We start from the raw sequence: 23,736 nt of genomic DNA on the forward strand, positions 1-23,736 counted from the left end.
AAATGTAAACCACATGATGAATGTGGTCTTCTGATGGAAGAATAAGTTGAGCTTTGTCTGTGTCCATTAATCTGTTATAGTGAATGTCTGTTGCTATTATCTTATAACATATGACAGCAACGGACATGCACAATGGGAATGTGAAACCACCCTTAGCCCCCTTGCATACGCCCCTATGTCTAGTCAGTGTGCCCTCTAGCTTTTTTCCCAAATAGTTCACTGACCTGTTCATTTGTATGGGTCCGTATACATGACCGTGAATTACATGGTCATGTGTGCGGGCTGACTGTCTGGGCTGCAAAATATGGAACAGGTCCTATTTATGTCCGATTTTTGCGGCCCTTCGTCCGCGGCTCCTATTCATTGACTGAAAGGGGCTGCAGTAGCACACGGGTGACATCTGTGTGTTGCCTGCATGCCGCCCATGTCATTCATTCACTGCAACCGGCTTAAGGCTTGTGGAAATCTATGTGTTTTGCCTCCCTTTTCAGATGAATGGAACTGATTTTAACTTCAAAAAATTTCTGCAACAAATCTGCCATGTGTGCTCATGGTCCATTTATTGGCACCTCCTGATTTTAGTGGGAACTATCTATTCATGCATTTAGCCATAGAGTTGGTCATTTATGTAATTTTTTAATTTTATTTATTCATTCATTCATTTATTTACTAGCCTCTGCCCGCGACTTCATCTGCGTGTTGTTGGCATTGATGATCTGCCTATATTCAGCAATATGCTGCCGTCGAAGGTTTGCCTGCATTTGGGCAGCTCTTAAGCTGTCCTGCTTCTGAACTTGTTCCTCACGCCGTGCCTGTGATTGTTCTGGCATCTCAGCATCTCGCTGGGACGCCATATAATGAGCATGGTGTTGGCGTTGATGATCTGCCTCAGCTCCGCCTGAGGAGAACTCTGTTGACTTCTGGCTACCTTTATACCTCTCGTTGTTTACGACAAATTAGATTTTCTTTTTCCCGGCATGTTTAAAATTGGCAAACTGTCAATTTGGATTAAAGGTGTTTTCTAGAGATGATCGAGTACTATTCAAAACGACTGTTTCGAATAGCACGCACCCATAGGCATGAATAGAAACGGCCGACCACTTAACCCCCTGCGTGCCGGCTGCGTCCATTCATTCCTATGGGTGCGTGCTATTCAAAACGGGAGTTTCAAATAGTACTTGCTCATCTCTAGTGTTTTCCCATGTCAGTTTATCAGCACTGCCTGGAGCAGATAAGATAACATGCAAATGCATGTACACAATCCACTGAGGATTGGTGTGTGTTTACACAGAAAGATAACAGCCCTGGCTTTCTCAGAAGCTGAGATAAGCTGCTGCCAACAGCAGTTCAATATAGTATGTGAACATAAATTCATAACAGTCGTGATGCCATGTCATTTACCAGGATAAAAAGTAGCCTTTAATCGAGATTACAAACTATGTGCCAAATTTTATTCAAATCCATTCAGCCGTTTTTGTGTGATTGAGGAACAAACATCCAAACACACAAACTATCACATTTATAATATTAGTAGGATAGGATAGGATTAGTAGGATAATATTAGTAGGATGTGAAGAGAGAACTCTCTCTCCACCTTCCATTCACTGATGCATCTATGAATGGGGCTTCATTCATGTGACTGTGTGCATTGTCAGTGTCGCAGCTACCACACTGACGCATTCATTTCTATGGCCCCATACATAGTCAGGCAAAACTCAGGACAGTTCATATTCCTGTCCATTTTGCAGTCAGTGATCACTGACCTCAGTGAATAGGGTTGTATAGGGACAGGCGGCACACTGATGTCAACCATGTGTCATTTAATCATGTCCTAGCGGCATGCACATGTATACATGTCATTTAATAGTGGGTGAACCGTAAATTAGATTGAATGAAAACACCTAGTGGCAGGAACTTAAGGCTAAGGCCCTACACAACGTATTGCGGCGAAGAAACATATTGTGTTTTGTTATTGCAGAATTTTAAACAGTCTGCAGTTTTCCCCTATCTGACTCCAACATTTAATGTCCTTCCATCATCTGCCCCCCAGTTTAATGTTGTGTCCCTCCCTCCACCTGCACCCCCCCCCCCCCCTTCCACCAACTTACATGTCCTGGTCTAGTATTACCTGCTTTCATGGAATAAACCAGCCACTGTCGCCTCATGTGACGAGGTTACTAGAGTAAAGACAGGATCACATGTGCGCCAGGTTCTACGTTGTTTAGAGAGGACTTTTCGCCTTCTGGGGCACATGCAGTGTAATACACCGCTAGAAAGCTAACAGTGCGCTGAATTCAGCTTTCACATTCTGTGCCCCCAGTGAAGAGCTATCGGTGCTGCTACTGTAGTTCTTCACTGTCAGAAGGATGTTTCTGACCGTCAGTCAGGAGCACCCTTCTTCACAGTAGCGTCTATTGCGCTGTACTGTGACAGGGGGCGTTGCTTACTGCCCGGTGATGACGTCTATGGACGAGTGCTATCAGGAGGGGAGGGGACGTTCCTTCCCCTCTCACAGTACAGCGCTATAGGCGCTACTTTGAGGACGGGCGTTCCTGACAGACTGTCAGAAACACCCTTCTGACGGTGAAGGTCTATGGTACTGGCACCAATACCTCTTCACCCGGGGCACAGAACGTGAAAGCCGATAGTGTGCTGAATTCAGCGCACTGTCAACTTTCTAGCGGTATATGAAACCGCATGTGCTCCAGGAGGTCAAAGATCCTCTTTAAATCCATCAAGCGACCTGAATGATGAAGAGCCAGATCGCTAAAACATCGGTTACTCATTGACCCCAGTGAACTCCATTGACTTAATGGGGTCAGTTGCTTCCATACTGAAAGGGGCAGAGAGAACAATCCTCCATGCAGGATGTGAATCTAGCCACAAATTAAGTCTAGTAACCTTCTTTTTTATTTAATTGAGAACCAGAATGTCAGGCCTCCTCCTACTGAAAGGATAGTACCTCAGGATAGCCATTAGATGTGCGGGGGCTCCTGCAGATGCTGTACAAACTGTAGTGCTGAGTGTAGGTACTGCAGCTATGCGCCATTACAATCTCTGTACCAGAGATATGCAGGGGTTTCACGTGTTGGGGTTCCCCTGCAGGTCTAATATTGATGGCCTATCCTGAAAAAGTGGATAACTCCTTGAGGCTGGCTCCTCACATCACTTAAACATCGAGGAGGAAATGTGGCAGAAAAAAACCCCACAATCTCATCCCCATTTTACGATAAAATACATGTAGCGGATACTGTGTAATTTCATAAACTGTCATGGTTTTGGAAATTGGAGCATGCCAGTTATATCCCAGGACACACCGGTGGCTTCCCTATTGGTATAACTAAGGGCTCGTTCACATCTGCGTTGTTCGGTCCTTATTGCAGGTTTCCGTTTCCTGCATAAAACAGATGCAGGAGACGGAAGCCTGCAGGAGACTTTCTCACCCATTCATTTGAATGGGTGAGAAAGCTGTCCGGCCGTGCGCGGCAGTGAGCGTTTTAGGCTCTCCGCCGCAAAACCGGGTTTTATAATCCGGACACAGAGTCGGACATGCAGTACTCTGTGTCCGAATATAAAAATCCGGTTTCGCGGCGGAGAGCCTAAAACGCTCACCGCCGCACACGGCCGGACCCGGTCTATGGTTTCCGTCTTCTGCCATGCAGAAGACGGAAACCATAGAACGGAGACATGAACGCAGGTGTGAACCCAGCGTAAAGCAGAAAGTCCACAGAGGAAACCTGTACAAAGCGCTACAGGAAGAACCCCGATCCGTTGCTGTTTTTCCAACAGCGTTTGTTTTTGCTACAGGTGCTACGTGGGGCTTTAACCACAGTCATGTCAAGCTTGTGATTAACCACTTCTTAGGTAATCAGCAATTCAATCACTTAGATGGAATCACTGACTGCAGGAGGTTGGGGGAGTCAGTGGTGAATACAGCTCACCAGCACACTTGGTGGTCTTCGAGGGGCACGTTGTATTAATGAATATATGGGGGGGGGGGGGAGAGAACACAGACAGCCTGCTATACAAATAAAACTGGGGTCGGCAACCTTCGGCACTCCAGCTGTTGTAAAACTACAACTCCCAGCATGCATACTTGCTCTGCTGTTTTTGGAACTCCCATGGAAGTGAATGGAACGTGCTGGGAGTTGTAGTTTCACAGCAGCTGGAGAGCCGAAGGTTGCTGACCCCTGAAATAAAGTATAGCAGCCCTAACCTTCCTTAGGGCTAGTTCACACGGGGACATGGACGCTGATTTTGACAGCAGATTTTGCGTCCAAATCAGCGTCCATACAATGTCCACACTATGTGAACTGCTCCCGCCGCGACCATCGCGGTCGCGGCTCTCACCTCCGCTGTCGGCTCAAATGAATGAGCCGACATGGAGGGCGCTGCAGCTGGGCGGAAGCCGCGGCTCATCGCGAGCGGCTTCCGCCCGAAAGATAGGTCATGTCGCTTCTTTTTCTGCTAGCGAGCTAGCAGAAAAAAAAAGCGCAAGCAGTTCACATAGGGATACATTGTATGGACGCTGATTTGGCCGCGAAATCCGCTGTCAAAATCAGCGTCCATGTCCCCGTGTGAACTAGCCCTTAGGGTTGCACCTGCTATACGGGGAGAGTAAAGTGACCCTGACATTTGTTAGAATTGCTAACTCATGCACTAGAAAGGGTTAATTGCAGTTATAACCTGACCACAACTAAACCCAAGTGCAGGAGCAGGGTCGGACTGGGGTGCCTAGGGCCCACCAGTGGGATTATTTCCAGGGGCCCACCCTACTGCCATATTAAATATCGCCCGTCCAGTTTTTGCCATTATGCACGTTTAAAGTGCATTTTCACACACAATACAGGAAGCCCAGAACCCGTCCCAGGCTTGATTGGCAGATAAGCTTTCAAACACAACGCAAACACCCCTTAGGGTGCATTCACACGGTGGAAAATGGCTGAATTTGGTGTGGAATCCGTGACAGATTCAGCGCTGAAAAAAAAGCCTCCCATTGACTTCAATGGGTTCCTTTTTCTGCAAAGCAACCCATTGAAGTCAATGGGAGGCTTTTTTTAGCGCTGAATCTAATGCAGATTCCACACCAAATTCACCGGTATTTTCCTCTGTGTGAATGCACTCTAACAATAACAACACAATGACAAGAGACCGGGAGCAGGTAATCATAAGCAGACAGGCCTCCTGCACTGTACAACGCGGCAAGAGAATGGTGCAGGAGTTCGAACGGGTGAGGACGTAACATGAGTATAATTTTTCTTTATAAGGGGTCATTCACATGGAGTAACGCCTCATGTGTATCAGAGGCGTACACGCCGGCGTTACGGCAGGGCATTCACTTCAATGGGAGCGCTCATAGCACCGCCGTTACAGCGGCGTTATGAGTGCTCCCATTGAAGTGAATGGGAAGTGCTCAGCAGCCCTGCTGTAACGCCGGCGTGTACGCCTCTGATACACGCGAGGCGTTACTCCATGTGAATGGCCCCTTATGCTGTGTTTTTTTTCTCTTTCAGGTTACGATAATCCATTGGATTATGTTGGATTCCATCGATGATCATTATTTTTGTTTTATTTTTTTTTAAATTCTTTAATAAAACGTTCAACGATTTGTCTATTTCAATAAAAACACATTTCTTTCACGTCTTGAGTTTTTATAAATACTTTCTTACCCCTTAGTAATGGTGACTGATAGACGGCATCCATTACTAAGGTGTGGCTTAGCATTAGTGGTGAATATTCTAGCATTAACCCTCCAATTATTACCCCGCTACCTAATGCTGAGGAGAATTGGTTATCATCCAATACCCGGCTGTTTAATAGAGACTGCTGAGGATTGGGGCAGTCACAGGCTGGAATTATTAGGGTCAGTGCACACTGAATTTTTTGGTGCTTATTGTGACGCTAAATCCGCCTCAAAATCAGCCTCCAAAAAAAAGCCTCCCAATAGAACTCAAAATAAGCACCAAAAAACTCAGTGTGCACTGACCCTTAGGCTGGAAAAGGCCGAAAACAACAGGCTGGTATTATGGCTGAGAAGGGCCAAAAACCATGCCATTTCCACCCTTGTAATGTCAGGATACTGCTTGTTGTATCTGACTGGCTCATAAATATTGGGGGGACCCTATGTTGCTTTATAATTAGAAAAAAAATGACATAGGGTCCCCCCAATTTTTAATAACCAGCCAGATATAACAAGCAGCAGCAGCCTGACATTACAAGGGTGGCAAGAGCCATGGTTTTTGGCCCTTCCCAGCCTTATAATACCAGCCTGCGACCACCCCAATCCCCAGCAGTCTCTTCAGACAGCTGGGTATTGGACGATACCCAGCTCTTCCCGGCACCCCTGATGGTGTTGGGTACCGGGGTAATAATTGGAGGGTTAGTGCTAGACTATTCACCAGCTAACACTAAGCCACACCTTAGTAATGGATGCTGTCTATCAGACAGTCGCCATTACTAAGGGGGTAAGAAATATTTTTAAAAAAAATAAATCAAGAGACATGAGAGAAATTTTTTTTACTGAAATAAAAACTCCCTCAGACAACCCTCGTTGACCATTTTATTAAAAAAAAAAAAAAAAAAAAAAAAATGATCATCGATGGAGTCCAACGAATCCGATGTAATCCAATCGATCCATCACAACCTGAAAGATAAAAAAACCTGTATGACGGAGAGATTGCCGCTGTTGTGAATGTAACATAAGGCTATGGCTACACTACTACTTCCGTCATGCAACCAAAGATCACAGTGTCACTTTGGGACTCTTTCACATTAGTGAATGGAGTCGCATTGGGTCCCTCAGGTTGCAATGTGACTCCATTCACTAACATAAGGGAAAGAATCACAGGGCGACACATCTTTGGTTGCATGACAGAAGTTATAGTGTAGCCATAGCCTAATGCTAGGTTCACAACAGCGGCAAGCTCTCCGTCATACAGGTCCGCCATGGGACCAGAATGATGGAGAGGTGGGCTGCCAAAATAGCAGTTACACCCAGACAGTGGCAGACCTCATTAACATAATGAGGTCTGCCAGGTGTCAGCCATTTTCAAAGTGAAAGGCATATACCCAAGTCCTCAGTGATTTCTGAAACTTGGGTATTGTTATGCTGGAGCCCTAGAAAAGGACACCAGCATAACAATAGTGTGGGACATTATCTATAGGGTGGGTGGACTACAACTCCCAGCAGCTCCAGATGCCCTGGAACTGTTGAGAGTTGTAGTCCACCCACCCTATAGATAATGTCCCACTCTATTGTTATGCTGGTGTCCTTTTCTAGGGCTCCAGCATAACAATACAGTGAGACATTACCTATGGGGTGGGTGCACTACAACTCCCAGCAGCTCCAGGACATCTGGAGCTGCTGGGAGTTGTAGTAATTGAAAGATTTTGGGGGCAAAATAGGGGACAATAAAAGCAGTTTTTTTTTATTTGTAAGATTCCCACTTACCTTGTCGCTGTCTGCAGGTCTGGCCTCCGCTTCTTCAATCCAGCCGCCGCGCTCTGCTCTGACGCATCAGGAAAAGAGCTGCGGCTGGATTGGCCAATTCGTTTCCAGGATACATGGGGGCGGGCCCAACTGCAGACGTTCTCCCGCCCCCCGCAGCGCTACGCCGGCAGCCGTAGCTCTGCGTAGGTAGGTGACAGGACACCTAAGCCTCCACTTGAGCAGGGGCCCGAATTGCAATGTCAGGGCCCCGATCGGTCCCCTAACCATCCCGATCGGCCCTTGATCATGCAGATCGGGCCCCTGCCTATACTTTATTAAAAATAAAAAGATCAAAAATATAGTCGGGGCCTGGGGCCCACCGGGGGATCCCCCGGTGCTCCGGCAGGCCAGTCCGACCCTGTGCAGGAGTCACAGTCAAGGGTTTACACTTGGTTATGAGACACAGAAAAGTAATGTCTTAAGATTCGCCCCCATCACTCTCTCCCCTCAGCCTCATCCAACATGCAGTCCCATGTAACTACATCACTTTCTCCCGTCAGCCTCATCCAACGTGCAGTCCCATGTAACTACATCATTCTTTCCTCAGCCTCATCCAACATGCAGTCCCATGTAACTACATCACTCTCTTCCCTCAGCCTCATCCAACATGCAGTCCCATGTAACAATATCACTCCTTCTCTCAGCCTCATCCAACATGCAGTCCCATGTAACTACATCACTCCTTCTCTCAGCCTCATCCAACATGCAGTCCCATGTAACAATATCACTCCTTCTCTCAGCCTCATCCAACATGCAGTCCCATGTAACTACATCACTCTTTCCTCAGCCTCATCCAACATGCAGTCCCATGTAACAATATCACTCCTTCTCTCAGCCTCATCCAACATGCAGTCCCATGTAACTACATCACTCTCTCCCCTCAGCCTCTTCCAACATGCAGTCTCATGTAAAACAAACCTAACTCTCCCCTTCCATCCTCCATTACCACAATACAACCCTCTCTGCTTTCTGTTCTCCAGCTCCATGTGCTCGGCTCTGGTTTCCTCTACACAGCACAGAGCAGTGATGGCCGAAACACCGCCCTCCTCCGAGAGGCCACGCCCCTTCTCGTGACATCATACCTACCAGGAGCAACTCCATTCTAGTCACGACCGTAATGTGGATGGGATCTTCAGGCTTCGGCCTCACCGTCGCAAGTTCTGACGTCATCACTGACGCGACTAGAGAATGGCGGGGTAATATAGTGCGATAGAGCTGTAGCAACTAGTGTTATGAGAACTGGGGAGCTTAGTTCCCAGCATGCATTGGGATGTCTAGTGTTAGTTGTGTGAGGACTTTACGTGCCTCAGGACTCCGTCATCATTTCCATGGCAACATATAGACATTTCCACTAATGTCAGTAACTCTGCTAGTGCTTGTATTGGTATAGCCCGTATTTGGCACCATATCCCCAAGCTCTCAGTGTGATGGTGGTGCCAGTAATGTACCGAATCTCTTCATGTTTACCACTAAAGCCTCTGATATGATTTACTTCCTGGTCAGCCCTTAATAGTCAGTAGCTGCCATGTCTCAGCCCAGGGCTGGGGGTGTTGATTTTAGCAATTAAATCCTGTGACTTACGATATGTTTTTCTCTCTGGTTAAAGGGTGAACATTGCGGATGAAATCTCAGCTTTGTGTTATGACCATTACCGCACCAAGCTACCTAAGCAAGGCCAACCTGATACTAGCAAGGAATGGACATTGATGGCTGCAGTAATACAAGTGGAGTCCACAGAAGGAAAGACGGACATCAGGAAAGGTGATTGTGTCCCAAGTCTTGGGCTAGTTAAGTGAGCTCTCTACTTCCTAGACTTTAGGATTTGTTTACATAAAGGAATTTGCAGCTGATTTTGAAGTGCATGAATTCCACCTCAAAATCCACTACACATTCTGCCTGAAATCGCCCTCCATGCATTTCACTAGAAGGTGAAATTCTGAATAAGCTCAATTTTCAGGTGTGTTCTGTATCCCTATTCAATGAACAGGAGATGGAAAAATACTGCATGTATACTTGCTTCTTCTAAATGCCTGAAGCAGAATTTTTCAGCTTCCACAAATTCGGCTAGTTCACACGTAAAAACCTCCTGGCTTATTTTGAAAAAAAAAAAAAAAAAACCGCTTCCTAATTAGCAAGCATTTTTTTGACCTTGAGGCGTTTTTTTGGGCTTTTTCTGGAGCAGTTTTTGGTAAAAACTGCTTCAGAAAATCCCGGGCGGTTTTCCCCTCCCCTAAAGTGAATGTACTGTAAAAAAAACCCGCTAGGTGTTTTCAATCGCTGTTTTTTGGAAAAAAAAAAAAAGCTAGACTTTTTTCGCCTCCTGTTCACTTCTATTGCTTTCCTCAGGCGGAATCCACCTGAAGAAAGGTCATGTTGCTTCTTTTTTCTGCTAGCAGAAAAAAAAAGCTAGCAATCTCCATAGACCACCATTGTATGGAGGCAGATTTTAAGGTAAATCTACTATCAAAATCTAGTTTACACGTGGGCAAAGAGGCTGATTTTGACAGCGGATTTCGCTTCAAAATCAGCCCCTTACAATGGAGCCCTATGTGAACAGCTAGCTTTTTTTTTTCTGCTAGCAGAAAAAGAAGCGACATGACCTTTCTTCAGGCGTTTTCTGCCTGAAGAAAGCAATAGAAGTGAATGGGAGGCGAAAACCGCGTGTTTTTGCAAAAATAAGCGACGCTCTTTTTTTTGCAATAAACCGCGTGGAAAAATACGCCAGCCCATTCACTTAGCCTGGCTTTTTTTTGGGGAGCTGTTTTTACAAAAAAAAGCTGCAAAAAAAAAGCTTGGCAAGGTAAAAAAAAAAGCTTCCTAATTAGGAAGCGTTTTTTTTCAGGACCAAAATAAGCCAGGAGGTTTTTACGTGTGAGCGAGTTCACATGGGGACATGGAGGCGGATTTCGACAGCGGAATCCACGTCATGATCCGCCTCCATATAATGCTAGTCTATGTAGAGGGCTAGCTCTTTTTTTTTTTTCGCTAGCGTTTTTTAACCCTAGGCGAAAAAAGAAGCAAGCTGCCCTTTCTTCAGGCGGAAGCCGCGGCGCGCCGAGCCGTGGCTTCCGCGTAGCGGCAGCACCCTCCGATGTCAGCTCATTCATTTGAGCCGGCTACGGAGGGGAAAGCTGCAACCGCGATGGTTGTGGCAGGCGGGTTTTGACCCGAGAGTGACACGGCTCCCGCGTCACTCTCTGTGTCAAAATCCGCCCCCACTGCCCCCGTGTGAACGAGCCCTTATTGCCCCCATGTGAATAACAGATTTTTTTTTTCTTCTAGCTGATTTTTAACTACTATTTCCCCTTAGGGGGCTTGAGCCTGCAATAGTCCCATAGACTGCAATAATTATTAATTATTATTTCAGTCCATGGGAGATTCTCCATATTACTATTGATATTACTATTCAATAGTAATATTACTATGACAGGCCTGGGAGCCTTCATTAGACTCCTGGCTGTCAAAGGTATAGGTTGGCTCCCGCGTGGGAGCCACCCTGCAACTAGAAAGGTACAAGGGACAGTTGTCCTGATTTGGGGGGTGGGTCGCGGACTGGCCTGGGGCAGTTGTAATACTTTGGGGGGAATCATGTTCAACAATGCCTGCAATCAGAGACTCTGTACAGTAGATATGGTAGCCGCTGTACAGCAGAACGGCCGCCATCTTTAAGGACCCGGCATCTGCCGTGCGATTACGGCAGATGTTGGGAAGGGGTTAAATTAGCTACGGCTTATTTTGGAGTAGGGCTTATATTTCAAGTCTACTCAAAAAAAAAAAAAAAAAAGGAAAATCTAACTAGTGACACTGTGTCACTACATAAAATGAAAGAGGACGAAGGGGGAACAGAATGAAACAGGAGAAAACCATCTGGGGGGGGGGACAAGAGGTAAGCTAGGGAGGGGGGGGGAGGGGAAAGAGAAACGGGGGGAAGCCAACAGGGAGGAGAAAGGAATAGGGAAAAAGGAGAAAAGGGGGGAGGGGGGGGAGTCCCGGGACACACCCACTCCAAGACCTCACCCACAGCCCACAATGGACCTGTATTGGTCAGAGCCCTGGAAGAGGATCCAAGGGGTCCAGGCCCCAAGGAAGACATCATAGGCATCTCGTAAGGACGCCGTGAGATCCTCCATAGCTTGGAGGTCCTCCACCTTGCGAACCCAGTGGCAAAGAGACGGGGGATTAGGGGATTTCCACAAGGCCGGGACACAGGCCCTAGCTGCGTTAATCAGGTGTCGAACTGCAGACTTCCGGTAGGCCTTGCGGGAGACCCCAGACAGATGAAGGAGAAAGCAGGCCGGGGTATTCGGCAGATCAGTCTGAAAAATTTGGGACGTTAAACGATGGACACCATCCCAGAACTCTCTCAGAACTGGGCAGCTCCAAAAAACATGGAGAAGTGTCCCCTCCTCCGAACCACATCGCCAGCAAAGAGGAGAGGCAGACGAGAAAAATTTATGTAGAAGGGAAGGGACATGGTACCACCTAGTAAGGATCTTGTAGCCCGCCTCTTGGTATTTACAGGCCAATGAGCTCTTGTGAGCAAGCTCCAAAATTCTAGAGCAGTCCGCGTCCGAAAAGGAGAGGTTAAGATCCGCCTCCCACTTGGAGAGGAAAGAGGGTCTGTGGTCCGGAGGAGGGGAGACCAAAAGGGCATAAAACTCTGACAGGGAGTGGCGTTGAAGACCAGTGCCAACACAGGCTTTCTCAAAGCTCGTAAGAGATCTATCAAAGGAGGTCGGGTCAGCGAAGGAGGAGAGAAAATGAGTGAGCTGCAGCCCTCTCCAGGGCCCCAAAGCAGGGAGAGCCATGTCTAATTGAATGTCGCTAAGGGGGCGCCACTGACCATTGGCTCGGAAATGGAAGACCCTCTGCACACCAGCCCTCAACCACGAGCGGAAAGGGCCTGGAGAAAGCCCCGGAGGGAAGGATGGAGAGCCCAAAACAGGAAGAAGGGGGGAAGGGGAGGGAGAAAGGCCGTCCTTGCGAAAGAGCAGTCGACACACCCGGAGGGTAGGCCCAATCGTGGGGTGAGAGGAGAGGGCAGGGGTGGGGACCGGGTCCAGCCAGGGGAGCAGGTGCAACGGGACATGTGAAAAGGAACCCTCCAAGGAGATCCACTGCTTGAAGGGAGAGTGACGGCACCAATCCAGAACCCGGTGCAAAAGAGCAGCCTCATAGTAGCGGCGAGGATCAGGAAGACCCAGGCCGCCCCGTTTTTTCGGGAGGGTCAGGGTGGTACGCGCCAGCCTGGCGCGCTTACCCTGCCAAACAAATCGGATCAGATCCGAGTAGAGCGATTTGAAGAAACTAGGAGGAATATGGATGGGCAAGGTTTGTAGCAAATACAGAAATCTGGGCATGACATTCATTTTATAAATGGCACAACGGCCGAACCATGCATAAGTGCCTCTGGACCACTTTTTCAGATCAAGGCGGACTGTCCTAAGTAGCGGCAGGTAATTAAGGGAGAAGAGTTCGTCAAGAGAACTAGGGATCCAAACGCCGAGATATTTTGTGGCAGTTTGAGACCAACGGAAGGGAAAAGCAAGGGTTAGAGCTGCCCTATGGCCCGGGGGGAGCGAGACGTCAAGCGCCTCCGACTTTTGATAATTAATTTTAAAGTTAGCCAAACGGGAAAACACCTCCAACTCCGACATCAGGAACGGGAGCGAAGTCGACGGGTCGCGCAGAAAAAACAAGAGATCGTCCGCGTAGGCCGCTATTTTCACGTGTCTGCCCCCCATCTCAACACCTAATAGGGCAGAATTAGCTCTGAGTGTCCAGAGAAGGGGCTCCAAAGTGAGGACAAAAATCAAGGGGGAGAGCGGGCAACCCTGGCGAGTGCCATTTCTGATTGGAAAGGGGGAGGACAAGAACCCATTGACTCTCGTGGATGCGGAGGGGTCAGTATACAGCGAGGAAATCCAGGACTTCATAGAGGGGCCAAGGCCAATATGGTCCAAAACCGCAAAGAGGAAGGGCCAACCCACCCGGTCAAACGCCTTCTCCGCATCAGTGGAGAGAAGACATAGCGGGCGATTGCGGGAGCGGGCTAAATGAACAACATTAAGGACCTTAACAGTATTGTCCCTGGCCTCTCTAGAGGGGATAAAACCGACTTGGTCAGAATCCACCAGGTCAAGCAGGAGGGGGGCTAAGCGTGTAGCCAGGACCTTGGAGAAAACCTTTAGATCAACATTAAGGAGAGAAATGGGTCTGTAACTGGAGCACAGGGCGGGGTCCTTACCCTCCTTGTGTATGACCGTGATGTGGGCCCTGGTCATATCTGGGGGCAACGGCGCACTGTCAGAAACCGCATTAATGGCACCCGTCAGGGGACCCAAGAGCAAAGGCGCAAACTTTTTATAGTAAGAGGCGGGAAGGCCATCCGGGCCGGGGGCCTTACTAGGCTGCATAGATCCAAGGGCCCGCGCAACCTCCTCACCGGTAATAGGAGCTTCCAGGGACGCCAGAGCTTCCTCCGAAAGACGAGGTAAACCCGATTCGCAGATGTACCGATCAATCAACGGAGGGACCGGGGGACTCGAAGGAACCGCAGAGTGGGGAGATAAGTTATAGAGGCGCCGGTAAAAGTTAGCAAATTCCTCCGCGATGCGATTCGGATCCGTGAGACGCGTACCCGAGGGCCCGGCGACGAGGGGGACAAAGTTACGAGAGCGTTGTTCCCGGAGGGAACGGGCTAAAGTTCTACTACATTTGTTCCCGTACTCATAAAAATGTCGGCGCCCCCTAGCTAAGAGGCGACGGGTTCTAACGTCAAGTCTCTCACGCAATTTCCTGCAAGCCAGAAGAAGAGCCGTGCGAACATCAGGTGCGTGCGAGCGTTTGTGTGACTGCTCCAGAGAGACCACGTCGGCTATCAGTGCAGCAAGTTCCCTAGACCTCTCCTTTTTCAAGCGAGAGCCATGTTGGATCAGCACCCCTCTGATAACACACTTATGAGCCGCCCAAAGCATAACAGGGGAGGTGTCAGGCGTGTTATTCTCCTTGAAGTAGAGTTCAAGTGCGGAAGTGACTGCCAGGGAAGTCGGCACATCCTGGAGAAGCGACTCATTAAGGCGCCACTGCCAGGATCTAGGCCTCTTCGAGGGGGATGACAGATCAACATGGACCATCGCGTGGTCAGAGAAAGTTATAGGGTCAATCGTGGAACCCCGCAGCAATGGGACATCCGATTGACGGACGAAAAAATAGTCCAATCTTGAGTAGACATCTCGGGGGTGCGAGTAAAACGAGTAGTCCCTACCATCCGGGTGGACCGTGCGCCAAGCATCAATCAGTTGGTGGGAATGAAGAAGTTTACGGACCCGGCATAAAGCACGAGTAGACATGTGCGAGATACCTCGAGAGACATCCAAGGAGGGGTCTAAAGCCAGATTGAAATCCCCTCCAACCAAAAGGGTCCCTTCAGCAAAATCGGATAATTTATCTAAGATGCGCTCTAGGGAACCAATCTGATCCGAATTGGGAAGGTAAAGATTAGCGAAGGTGAATAAGGTGCCCGCCAATTCCCCCTTAACAAACAGGAACCTACCCGAGTTGATCGAAAGAGCTGCTCGATACTTCCAAGCCACCGAACGCCCAATTAAAATGCTAACTCCCCTAGACTTGGATTCAGAAAAACAGCTATGATATACGTCAGGGTATCTTACAGAGGAAAGAGAGGGGACAGAGCCCTCCCTAAAGTGTGTCTCCTGCACGAAAGCCACAGCCGTTCTCTTACTCCAGAGCAATCGCAAGAGGGAGGACCTCTTTTCAGGAGTATTAAGCCCATTCACATTAATGGAGGAAAAGGTCAAAGAATCCATGGCAGGGGGCCCGGGACCACCCCCAGGGGGAAGGGAGAGGAGGGAAGGCGAGGGGGGAAACAGATGAGGGAGGGAGGGGATCAGGGAAGAGAAGTGGAAGGAATGGGCGGGGGGAGGGGGAAAAGGGAGGGGGAGCGAAAAGAGACGAGAGGGAAAAAAGTAGACAAACAAACAAAAACAAGAGGACAAAAAGCAAACACCTGCTAGAACCGAGCTTAGCTAGCCCAAGCTCGGGCAAACACCAATCAGTGGGAGAAAACCCACTAGAGCAGGTCTCAGGGGCACGCCGCAGAATGCGCCCAGAGAGCCGCTAGAACTAACTAAGTGGGGGAGAGGTAGTTCAGAACCCAGAGCTACCCATTCCCACACCGGCAACACAGCAATAATGAAAAAAGGGGGTCGCAATTGAAAGCCAGCTGAGGGGGCCAGCCACAATTATAGAGAAGCAAACAGCCCATACCCCGGCCAACCCGGGCGCCCCGTGGAAGAGGCAAACAAAAGGAGCACTCCCAAGCAGGCCACCGTACGGCGAAGCCTCAAAATGTAGAGACAACGACGCAGGGAGAGCATACACGGAGCAACCCTGGCAGGCCGGGGGGCAGGAAAGAGGGCGGGCAACGCCGCGAACACACATGGGGGAGGGGGGGGGCAAGGATCCACCCCATGCACCCCCAGGGCACAAAACTTAGCATGAGGAACAAATCGCGGGGGAGACAAAGATACAATAACGATGAAATACAAAAGAGCATAAAACAACGAAAGTCAAGTGGCCTCGGAGGGCCCAGCACAGTCTAGACTATCGGCCCAGATGAAACGTTCTCCAGAGGGGCCCCCAAGGGGTCCATCCCACGGCGTCCCTGTCGAGGCAGTGGGGGTGAGGAAGGGCCATACAGTAGTATTTCTATATATAGTCCCTATGTTACAGAATTCCAATCATGACGCTTCTAATTTACAGATGGTAGAACAAGGAAGACTGCATTACATATATGATTTATTTTTAGTTTGTTTACCCCCAAAAAAGAAAATCAAAATTACTAACTTGAAAAAAAAAAATTGAAATTTTATTTTTAGACAATATTGCCCATCCCTACTAGGATGTAACACTCCTATACAAGCCACTTGCTGGAACAGTCAGAGCCTTGACAGCTTTAGGTTGCGTTCACACAGAGTTTTTTGGTCAGGAAACTGACTCCAATTCCTCCTCCAAAAAATGCCTCGCCATACAGTCGTATGGTGAGGTGTTTTTAGGAGGAGGAATTTGAGTCAGTTTCCAGACCAAAAAACTCTTTGTTAGACAAAATTTACTTTAGGCTGCGGCCCCACTTTGCGGAAACTGCTTTTTTTTTGTTTGAACATGGGCACTTATACGGGGGCGGATTTTGGTGCGGAATCCACGTCATAATCCGCCCCTTCACAATGGTGGTCTGTGTAGACCGCTAGCTTCCTTTTTTCCGTGAGTGGCAACATGGGGTCCATTCACACGGAGGAAAATGGCGCTGAATTTTCAGCGCTGAAAAAAAATGCCTCCAACTGACTTCAGTGGGAGCTGCCAGCTTTTTTTTTCCACCAGGGGAATTTTCCACTAGTGAAAAAAAAAAGGCTAGCAGAACTCATTGAAATCAATGGGAGGCTTTTTTTCAGCGCTGAAAATTCAGCGCCAAATAAAGCACCATTTTCCTCCGTGTGAATGGACCCTTAGGCCCTGTTCACACATGTCAAGAGGGGGCGGATTTTGATGCGGAATCCACGTCATAATCCGCCCCCTCACAATATGCCGCTCACAGAAAAGAGAAGCCAGTTGCCCTTTCTTCAGGCGGATTCCGTGGCTCGTTGAGCTGTGGCATCCACCTCGCAGCAGCACCCTTCGGACTAGGCCCATTCATTTGGACCTACTCCAGAGCGGAGTGCCGCGACTGTCGGAAGCCGCGATAGTCATGGCAGGAGGATCTCAGCCCTATTTTGCTGCGGTTTGCCGCGTCAGAATCAGGACCAAAATCTGCCATCCGTGCCCCGTGTGAACGGGGCCTTACTGACTCCCATTGAAATGAATGTGAGGCATTTTTTTGAGGCAGATTGCGCCTCAAAATCCTCCGGCAACCTCAAGTCTGTGAGGCAAAGGAGAGTGTAAAGTGAATATCCAGCAGATGCCCTGTAAACAAGACCAGATATAACTGCTGTTGGTTACAGTAAATCTGTGGGGTCGAGCCTTAGCTGTTTCGGGCCACCTAGTTCTCTAGCCCTCTCTGTCTGTTATTCGCAAAAGTGGCTGCAGGTCAGAAAAGTAGCTCATTTTTCGTGCAGTTTTTGACTCGAATGCCTGTATGCCTATGCACTGTGTGGTGTTGTGCTTCTATTTCAAATGGGTAAACTTGGCTTATTCATTGTATATTTTAGTTTTTATTTTATTTTTTTCTTTCTTACATTTCACAGTTGTTGCTATGGGAACCGGGACAAAATGTATTGGTCAATCAAAATTACGGAAGACTGGTGAGTACAGATAGTCCTAACACTAGGACAAAAAAAATGCCTCTATTTTTTACATGCCTTGTATTATTTTAGAAATTCCTCAGGGGAAATTTATGACTTTTTGCACAGGTCATTTAACAGTGTTGGAATAGTTTTGAAGCTAAAATCAGCTAAAAAAACAAAAAAACAAACATGAGAATGAGGTTTTTGGCTTCAAACTTGTATCAGAAAAATGCATGCAGAAATTGATCATTTTAGGCTGCTATTTAGACATCTTTGTACCGAGAAGAGAAAAAAATGCAGTGCTAATAGTGTGACACTGCGATGGATGTGAATATATAGTGATAATAAATGAGTGAAGGCTCACCTTCTGTGTTTGTGATAATGGCTCACAAACACTATGCAGGCATGTAGTAGAGGACCTCCAAAGGATGCCAGGAACCCTTAAGTATAACGGACTCCAATAACAGCAGCCACCCTCTATAACGCCACAACCGTAGGGGACAGCGTTTCGAGCATCCAAAGGAGAACGAAGAAAATGGCAGCAGATGCGTTCATCTAGGTAATTACTTTTATTATAACAGACAACGCATTTCAGGTTTACCACCTTTTGTACACATTTGAAAAAGGGTGGCAAACCTGAAATGTGTTATGTGTTTTGGTAAAAGAAATTACCCGGACGAGTGCGCCTCCTGCCGTTTTCTTGTTAACCTTCGGATTTAGATGTAATCAAGTTTTATTGGCATTTTGAAAACTATACTACAAACAAGAGAAACTTAATGAAAAGAGGGGCTTTATGCCCGAGTTTCCAACACTAAGGCCACGCAGGGCCCAGAGGCATAACAAACTCCATGGGAAACCCCCGGGTGAGGAGATCAACTACAAAAGAAAAGAAAAAACAACCACAGGAAGAAAACAAAAATCAGGGGCGTATCCCCAAACAAGTACAAGGTGGAGGGGAAATGGACAAAACACTCACGAGAAACGGTAGGGTGAGGGGAGACACAACAAACATCGGACCAAGGAAAAGGGAGCGGGGTTATAGGTGAGGTAGAGAAAAAGAGATCAGTCCTTGGGAGATCTCAGGCGTGCAACCAGAGAGAGGCGATTAGCTGAACAGAGAGGAGAACTCCGATGACTCCTGGAACACAGCCCACGGCCACCAGAGGGCTTCAAACCTAGCAGGGTCGGGAGAGTCCTCCGCAACCAGGCCCTCCATTCTACAAATAAGAAGGAACTCCTGGAGCCATTCCAACTATGAAATATCTGTGCTTGACATATTTGACCAAAGCACTAGTTGTCCTTAGTTTCAGTGTTGTACCGTATCAAGAAGAAAATGTTATGTTGTACTATATGGAGTAATAGATAAAAGTGCCCTGTCATTAACTATTACTTTGCTACCTAGGTGATGTTCTCCAGGACAGTCATGCAGAGATAATTGCAAAGAGAAGTTTTCAGAGGTAAGGTCGTATTATGCATCATATCATTATAAACAGACCATGCTTGTTCCTCAGGGACAGTAGCTGTCCCATGACTCCTAATGTCCAGAATTTGACCTTAACCAACTTCTAATTGCACATTATAGATCAGGGAAAACTCAACAAGACTTGACATGTTTAAAGGAGTATTCCCATCTCATAATGTGATTGTAGATTGCTGAGAAATCACATCATTTTATGGTTGGTGTGGATTCATCCTGTGGGACCCCCATGTTTCTGAGAATGTAGGGTTGCAATGATCATCTAGCACTGCATCCCCTTCCAAGTTTCAGCTGCAAAACTGCCCTTCTGATCAATCCAGCTATGTGTTGGGGTACCCTGCCGTTCTCTTCACAGCTGGTGGCCAGGACATGTCTTTTTCTAGAGAAGAAGAGTGAAGAGGAGGCAGAGCAAGGTCAACATTGTAGCTCTCTGTTCTCACGATTGTGGGGACCCAGAAGAAAGACATTTTACACCATTTTATGATTTAAAAAAATGTCAATGTAATCTCCTAGCAATATGCCATCAGTTCGTGAGATGGGTAAACAGTTGTAAGTTTTCATTTTAATGATCTATAAAGTATTATCTGACCTCAAATCGTTTTTTCAATATGTGGTCTGTAGGAATTTGACATCCTGACCCTGCACAGATCCACTGTTCTGGCAGTATCTGGGGACTGACAGCTGCTCCAGTGGATGGGAGCATGTGCAGCACTTGTTCCTATTCAAGGATCCACCACTATACAGTTATTACTTGAATAGGAGAGCCTCCACACACTCCCTGTCTACTACTACATTTTCCAGTGCCCAGACACTGCCTATATAGCTGATCTGTGTGGGGTCCAGCGTTTGAACCTCCACAGGTCACACATACTGATGGCCTATGAAGTGGATGATGGAACACATTAAGTTCTGACAAAAGCCTTAAATCACAGACTCATTAACACTAGCAGTGAAAAAATCCAGCTATGGAATTTCTACAACATTATTGGATTCTTCAAATAATGTATAAGTTGTATTGATTGTGAAGAGCACTGGGGTTAAGGTGTCATCCTTAGGACAACACTAGATAATTCACTCATTTTAGTGGGTAAATCTGTGGTTACTGTAGTGATAGAATTGAGGCTTGTGAAATGGATGTGATAGACCATGAGCAGTTAGATATGTGAGTGGCACCACCTTGCAGTGTCCCCAAACTTCATTAGCTGAACAGGCTTGTTTATTTAGTAATAGTGGGACAAGCAGCTGAAGACTTTCATGTCCCTACGTGAAATATACAGTCCTATTTTTGTAATGCCGTTATCTTAGGGCAGACAACCATCAGGATAGAAATATTCCAGTCCAGGTTGTCATTGACCGCTATGGGGAGACGGATGTCTGGAGCAGCCACAGCGTGTCATCTTTACAGCTATCTTTACAGCTACCTCCACAGTATTTGGCGTAGATAGATTTGTCACTTTTCTTAATTTATTATTTTTTTTACACAACTTGGCTGCCAAAGCTGTGGCATTTGTTCAAGAATAACACTATATACGTGGAGTCTGTCATTCATGAAGCCAATCTGTAGCGTAGCAGTCACACCCTGTCACTACTGACTAGAGGCACGCACGGAGAATGATTACTTGTGTCTTTAGCATATTTTCCCTATGTCATTCCACATTCTCCAGGGGCTGTAGACATGATGTATATATGAGAAAACCTAGAACTCAATTTATAGTATTTTGTTTTTCATCATATGACGTTTGTCTAGTAAATTTCTTTTAATCTGACGTCTGTTAAGTTTAATAATCTGGAATTTATTAACGGTATAATGTGAAATTTCACAAGACCCAGAGACTAAACTGGGAAAACAAATTAGGAAATTCCTTCAATTAACCTCTTCCTGCTCAGTATATTAATACACTGCCCTATTAAGCCTTAATGCTTAGGTGATGCTGTACATTACCACTGGGTTCTGGCTGAATTATGTTTTTGCAGGCTGAAAAAAAATCTGCTACAGAAATTAGGAATTTTTTTTACATGATGTAGTTTTTGCTGTATGGACCTGGAAACTACCCTTTAAAAAAAGGTTTGCTCCCCCACCTTTAAAAAAAATAAAAAATGTTTGCGGCATCAAAAACAGTGTTGTGTTTTTTTAAAAAAAATAATATATAATTCAGATCACATTGATAGCAGATTTTTTTTTTTTTTTCTCTAAATGACCACTCTCTTTTTTTTTTTTTTTTTACATAGGTGGTTCAGTGGAGTGGTGTTGGGGGTCAAGCTTGCTTGTTTTTATTATTTATTTTATTATTTGTTTGCCCCCACATGCCGTCTGAGTTGTCAGAGGTTACGGTCTTATTCAGGGAACAGCAACTCAGGTTATCAATACATTCCTGTGAAAGTGAGAATGAGGCCCTCATAAGGAAGCATTGAGCGCCCAAGTTGCGGTTCATTGAATTAGACCTCTTGCAACTCAGAAGCAGATCAGGGGTATCATCGAAAACTTGAAAGGACAAGGGGATTAGAGAAGTTGCAGGACGGGACATGTGTGATCACATGTTAACCATCTGCCCACACCCAGGGAGATTGTTCACATAAGAACAATCAGAAACCTGGTATCATTGTAAATGAATGTTTTGTTCAGAGGTATATGAATATGGACAGAGAGTTATGATTTAGATATATCATGTTCTTTCTGTCTGATACAGTCCGAGATAAGTGGCTGCCAGAACGCTCATCTTACAAATTCAACACTTGACTTTTGTTCTGTTGGCAGCTCAGTTTTATTAATCTGCCAGGAGACTGTATTAAGGGCTTTGCTTTTTTTTTTGTCTTGCGCCAGGTACCTCCTCCACCAGCTTTCTATAGCTCTGTCAGGAAGCCAGGATTGTGTGTTGGTTCCTGGAAATGATACCAACAAGTGGATGCTAAAGCCTGGGGTCTCCTTTGTATTCTTCATTAGCCACACACCTTGTAAGTATGTGTCTGCTCAGCTTACAGACACTCGGGGTATACAGCTCTGCAAATGTGTATGTCCAAATCAAAAGGAAATCAACAACTTATTCAGTGCTATTATTTTATCACATTGTGATTGTCATTGCTTGATAGCTGGGTGACAGACAATATGGTGGTTATTACACTGGGGTCACGCAGCTTTTCTTACACCCTCATTTCAATTCTGCCTAGATGGTGCATAAGGATATAAACTAGGCAAGTACACTCTTCTGGACTTTAGAAAAACCAAGTGACTAACTCTGTTGAAGCCGAACTGGTGGCCATAAAGTTAGCAGTTGGCATATATTGTGGGTCTGCCTGCTGAACCTCATGGAGGCTCTATGGAAAATAGAGAGGGGCCCTGTGCAGGGGTGCCATTATATTACTTGACGGGTACTGTGAGGTGCCATTCTATTGAGTGTGAGGGTCATTTTAATGGCCCGCAGAGCCCCCATATAAAATACTGTATATTGTTATGTGTTGGGGCACTGAGGAGGCCATTACATAATTGTTGACAGAGGCTCCAAACAAAGCCTTATTTTGTTAACATCTATAAGTGATAGCTACTTTTGGGGTACTTGGTTGGTTTTCTCAGTAGGGGGTGTACAATGCTGTAGAGTATATATTTTAATATATTAATATATGCCCCTTTAGGTGGTGATGCATCAATAATACCCATGCTTTGCCTAGAGGACCATCTCTGTCCCACCTCTACAGCAGCATCAGAGGTGATGCCATTACTCTGTGGCCCTAACCCTAGCAATAAGAGAAAGCAAGCAGCTTGTGCTCATAACTCTAACAACAAGAAAATGAAACTCGATGGATCCAACCAGGAAACTGAACCTGAGGAGAAGAAAGAAAGTGCAGCTTTTATACCTGAGCCTATAGATGTGTTTAGAACTGGAGCTAAGTGTGCTCCAGGGGAAGCTCAGGATAGGCACAATCCGGGAGTGGACTATCACACTGTGGGAGTTCTCCGCGTCAAGCCAGGCCGGGGAGATCGCACCATATCTATGTCCTGCAGCGATAAGATGGCTCGATGGAATGTGTTAGGCTGCCAGGGAGCCCTGCTTATGCACTTTCTACAACACCCCATCTATCTGTCTTCAGTTGTGTTGGGGAAGTGCCCATTTAGTCTGCAGTCTATGGAGAGAGCGCTATACAGTAGGTACTATATGATTATCATCACTCACTCGACAAGTAGGAGGTAAGGAACGGACTGAGTCTTTTGCTTTTTATTTTTATCCAGGTGCAAAAATGTATCCGGTCTGCCTAAAGGCTTCCAGGTACATACGCCACAGATCCTGCAGTCACATTTACAGTTTCCGCATGGGAGAGATGCACTGAGGAAAGCAGACAGTGCAAGAAAGCTGGTTCCTTGTGGAGCAGGTGAGTCCAGGGTAAGACATGTATGAAAGAAAGAAAGCCTGACCCTAGATATAGGTTGGCAGTCAGTCCATCTGTGATTATAAGCATCCTTTTATAACCCAGGTGGTCTC

The 23,736-nt window shown here is 46.7% G+C and overlaps 1 protein-coding gene across 1 annotated transcript in view; it reads left to right on the forward strand.

Moving 5' to 3' along the window:
• Positions 1–8,587: 8,587 nt before the first annotated feature.
• The window catches only part of ADAT1 (adenosine deaminase tRNA specific 1), a 28,603-nt gene continuing 13,454 nt past the window's right edge, over positions 8,588–23,736 (forward strand). Inside the window, exons 1-7 of the mRNA XM_075280612.1 lie at positions 8,588–8,685; positions 9,096–9,250; positions 17,749–17,805; positions 19,190–19,244; positions 22,086–22,216; positions 22,892–23,405; positions 23,487–23,626. Of these exons, the coding sequence (XP_075136713.1) occupies positions 8,678–8,685; positions 9,096–9,250; positions 17,749–17,805; positions 19,190–19,244; positions 22,086–22,216; positions 22,892–23,405; positions 23,487–23,626 (1,060 nt within the window). The 5' untranslated portion in view covers positions 8,588–8,677. The remainder of the gene's footprint in view (positions 8,686–9,095; positions 9,251–17,748; positions 17,806–19,189; positions 19,245–22,085; positions 22,217–22,891; positions 23,406–23,486; positions 23,627–23,736) is intronic.

Source organism: Leptodactylus fuscus, chromosome 7 (genome assembly GCF_031893055.1).
Source record: "Leptodactylus fuscus isolate aLepFus1 chromosome 7, aLepFus1.hap2, whole genome shotgun sequence".
In the NCBI taxonomy this organism is placed as follows: Eukaryota; Metazoa; Chordata; class Amphibia; order Anura; family Leptodactylidae; genus Leptodactylus; species Leptodactylus fuscus.